Here is a 4307-nt window from a genome sequence, read left to right as displayed (position 1 = left end):
ACCCTTTCTTATGCCCTTTATCTCTTAATTACTGTTAATGATCAAGTGTAGCTTTGCTCTTTGCCTGGTTGACACCGTTTCATGCAAGACCCCATTTTATTCAAATCCATTTTCCAAATCTCTTTGCAAAGGGAGGAGCTTTTCCATCACTGGTTGCACAGCGTGGTGCTGCCCCATGCCTCAGAGCTAAATCCACACATTCAGTGACACAGAAAGTAATTGCCTATCAGAAAAGCAAAATACATTGCAACGTCCTATAGAAAGTGTGAGATGCTGTCAGAGTAACAGGCCCGTTGCATGTCTGGCCAGGTGTAATCATAGTGCAGCATATGGAAAAATCTGTTTCTTTCTCATAAGTGGAAGTAGCTCCTTCTGTTGTGGATGCAGCTGTTACGTGGTTTGTTTGTGTAAGATGTTGGTACCCATTCCTGCAAATGAGAGACGTGTTTGAGGAAAATCATCCTGGGTATGAATTGTTAAAACAAAAGCTGCCTTAAAATTATGCTGCTCCATGTCTGTTATTGCATGGCATTGTCAAGTAGATGGCGATGAAATGCGTGTAAGAAATGAGCATGAGTCTGACTTACACGCATTCAGTGGGTTTATTTAAAATCCATGTCTACAAAGTAGCAAGATGTGGAAAACCAGATATGCTGTCATTAACAATAGGAATGGACAGAAATAGTTGTGTTGGAACACACAGAAAAGAATGGCAGTGCCTATGTTTAGTTGAAAGTTAATTAGAAAGTGGAATGGTCTGTGCAGTTCCTGTCCTTGATGGTGGGTGATGAACAGTTTTTACCTTCCATTTTGTCCCAGGTGCCCAGAACTGTGTATTGGATTGCATAGGCACAGATGCCTTTTGGCTCTTAGATCTAGAGCAGGGTCGGGGAGCTTTGAGTTTCACTTTGAAGACTTTCTGTTGAATGATCTAGGAGGATGCACAGCAAGGGAATGTGGAAAGATCGCAATCCCAGTCTAGGAGTTGAACTGGTTTCACAGCAAATGGTGCTTGGTTTCCAGCTCTGAGCATCCAGTTGTTACAAGAATGAGGTATTTCACCTCTGCTGGTGATGGGCAGCTAGCAGTGGGTGTGATGTGCTCTGGTGCCCCGTTTCTGTGCTCAGCAGCAGTGGTGCTGCCAGGCACAACAGAGAATTGCTTCTGCTGGATTTCTGGGCAGGTCTCAGCTGCTGGTCTGTGTTGTAAGAGCTGTGCTGCTGATTGTGTTTTAGAAGCAGATCCCTATGTGCTTATCAAGTGTGAGAACCAAACTGTGCGCTCCTCTGTGCAACATGATACAACCAGTGCTGTCTTCAACACACAAGTGATTTTCTACAGAAGGAACATCGACAGTCCTATCATTGTCCAGGTGAGATAAGCCATGCAGGGTGGGCTGCTAAAAGCAGGTAGGGGAGCACACCAGCATCACTGGGCTTGGCATGTACTAACGCTTCATATGGCTGATACCCAGGATAGAAGTGTGAGAACCTCTGCTCCCCTTACTGGGCTATGTCTGGAGCTATTGAGCTGCTCTGCTGATTCTCTAGTCTAGGTTTCTTCCATAAAACAGCAACTGATGGCACTTAGGGATCAGAAGGCATATTTCATTCCAAGGCTTTGAAGGAATATACAGAATTACCTTTTGCCTCATTTGGTACCAGATGAACAGAGACAAAGAAAAGCCAAGTCTTGTCCAGAGTCAGTGTTTGAAATAAAACCAAAGCTAAGGCTATTGTTAAGTTTTTTACCTTGAATTCTAGTCCTATGGGAACTAGATCACACTGTTTACCTCGGCCCTATCTGCAGAAACAGAGCTTGGTATTTAGGTGAGGCAGTCCGGGAAAACTTTGGGAGGGTGGAGTGGCATTTCAGTTTGACACACACAGCTTAGTATTAGACAAATACTAAAGACTATATCTTCATCTTAGAGTAAATCTGTGAATCAGTTCACTGTGGCACATAAGTGCCAGAAATTGAAATAGCTTTATAGCACAGCGTTGCAAGAAGAGATACATTTCTGATTTTTCACCACCTAATGCAGTACTGGTGCATAGGACTCGTGTGCCGTAATGCTCCTCTGAACTGACAGGTGTATTCTACAAATAGAACAAGGTTGATAGCACTGTTATCCCCCAAACCACAGACTGTAGTTATGGATCAGAGGGAACTGATACAATAGCTGATGGAACATGGTCTGTGTTCTTGGCTTGTGCAGGGTTGCCTAATCCTTAGCAAAGATTTGATTTACACATGGAACTCCACCCCATCTCTCTGCAGTATGCAGCTCAAATGCTTTGACTTTCCCAGGATAAGTGAAAGTTACATACTAATGAACGTCACAGACCAAAGACTGGCACGTGAGACTAGCTGCAAACCCACTATTAACACCATTTCAGTTGCTGCTTGCTGTGTGCCTGACCCTGTCCTGAATAGGGACAAAGGAAATGTCCAAGGAGTGCAAAGCCAGTGCTGCCCCTTGCTGTAGCAGTGTGGACCTGACTCTAGCACAGTCAGAGGAGAAGCACTGAAAACACTGCAGAGGTGAGCACGAGCAGGCAGAGCAGCACAGACAGGCTGATTGCATGTAGGTTTTTACTGCTGATGAGCTCAAACAGGTAATTTTTATTCCTCTTCTAGGCAGGCTGTGACCTGGAAAGCAAAAAGATGCATTTAGCTCCTTATTTGCATAGTGTATGTAAATGAGCATGCAAATCCAGAATCTCCCACATGTTCTTTAGACAATTAGCTAAGTTTAGATGTACGCCACCTCCTCACTGTTCTTTCCAGGGGTTAATGGGAGTGACCACCCCTCCAGCACAACCCTTTTGTGTGGAGTGTGAGAGAAGCACTGTTTCAGCAGGGTTTATTCTCTTCCCTTGTCTCTAGGTCTGGAACAGCAACATCTTGTGTGACCAGTTCCTCGGACAGGCGGTGCTGGCAGCTTCACCCAGTGACCCCAGAGAAGAGCAGACTCTGCAGCTCCGAGGGAGAGGCAGCCGAGAAGCAGCCGAGGTGCCGGGTCACATCACCATCAAGGTTTTTTCTAGCGATGACCTCATGGAGCTATGAATACCAAAGCCCCGCAGAGCCAGACAAAACTGTCACCTCGCGGCGGGGGGACTTGTCTGTGCTTTCTGTGTGAATGACTCGGGAGCAAAGGTTGCACATTGTCATAATCACTTTAAAAAGAAAAAGCCCTCTAACTCTCCACATTATCATGGATAATGGGGAGAGAGGCTTTTAAAGAGGGAAAATTACGTATTAATACATATATATGTTCATGATACAGCAAATGCAGTAGAAGAGGGGCCAAACTAAATGTTAGTAGATAAGCTCATTAAGATGTGACCATCTTCCCCAGCAGCATCTTTCAGGAGCTCTCAGCACATAAGCTGGAAGCACATATGACCATTCTCAGAGGTTCCCAGCACGTTGTCATCTGTTCTCAGCAGTGGGACTGGATGCAGGCAGGAGTGGTCACGTACCAGCAGGTTGGTAGGGTGGCAAGCACAAGGTGGATTCACATGGCTCGGTCCTTGTCCACTGCCAGGCTGAATTTGGGATGGGGATTTTTTTAAGCTTTGATTGAAATTTTTTTTCCACATGTAGGGATATAAAATTCTTGATGAATTTCATTGTTACTGCTGCAGATCAGATGTTTCTGTTCCATGGTGAAAATGTCATTACTCGAGGAGTTGAGTTGTAAGACCAGGCATGCCAGGGCAACGTTAAAATAGAAGGGCAGGTCTTGCAGTGCCTGTTTGAACACCACAGCAAATAAGAGCTTTGCCTGCATAAAGGCTCTCAGATTGACTTTCTTATTCTTCTGTTCTCCACCTCAAGCTGATGACTCACGAGTTATCTCTGGCCAAGAGAAGGGCACCTCACAATTCAGCTGTGGTTCTGCTCAGAGGACAAATTCAGTGATGGGAGCCTCCTTGCTAAGGAGGCTTTGTTTAATCCACATGATGCTAAAGGTGGAATAGCACTGCCTTTGCTTCGTAAGATGTGATGGGTATCACCAGACTGAAAGAGAACAAAATTAGCTCATGACAAGGAGGGGTTTGTGAAACAAAGATGCTGTGCCCTGGCAGGTTATCGGGTTTCACTCCTTAAATTTTGCATGGGTTTATTGCTGACAGAGGTGATGTCTTTGATGAAGTTTAACTTGGGTATAGGACAGCTGCCGTTTCACATGTCCTTCAAAGCAGGACTCATGTACAAACTTTTAGGTTATGTATGTAGCGCAGTGGCAGGGTTTCCTGGCAGCAGACATTTCTGTGCTGTCATGCTGTGCAGTGATT

The 4307-nt window shown here is 45.1% G+C and overlaps 1 protein-coding gene across 2 annotated transcripts in view; it reads left to right on the top strand.

Annotated features, from left to right (window-relative positions):
* The window catches only part of LOC104530307 (calpain-5), a 48305-nt gene extending 45099 nt beyond the window's left edge, over nucleotides 1–3206 (top strand). Inside the window, exons 11-12 of one of the 2 annotated variants that reach the window (XM_010174850.2) lie at nucleotides 1236–1372; nucleotides 2890–3206. In XM_010174850.2, the coding sequence (XP_010173152.1) occupies nucleotides 1236–1372; nucleotides 2890–3072 (320 nt within the window). In that variant the 3' untranslated portion in view covers nucleotides 3073–3206. The remainder of the gene's footprint in view (nucleotides 1–1235; nucleotides 1373–2889) is intronic. The other variant, XM_029086700.1, reaches the window with a different exon arrangement.
* The last annotated feature ends 1101 nt before the right edge of the window (nucleotides 3207–4307 follow it).

Source organism: Antrostomus carolinensis, unplaced genomic scaffold (genome assembly GCF_000700745.2).
Source record: "Antrostomus carolinensis isolate BGI_N321 unplaced genomic scaffold, ASM70074v2 scaffold11609, whole genome shotgun sequence".
NCBI lineage: Eukaryota > Metazoa > Chordata > Aves > Caprimulgiformes > Caprimulgidae > Antrostomus > Antrostomus carolinensis.
The sequence above is the reverse complement of the archived record's forward strand: the minus strand, read 5'-3'. Positions and strand labels throughout refer to the sequence as shown.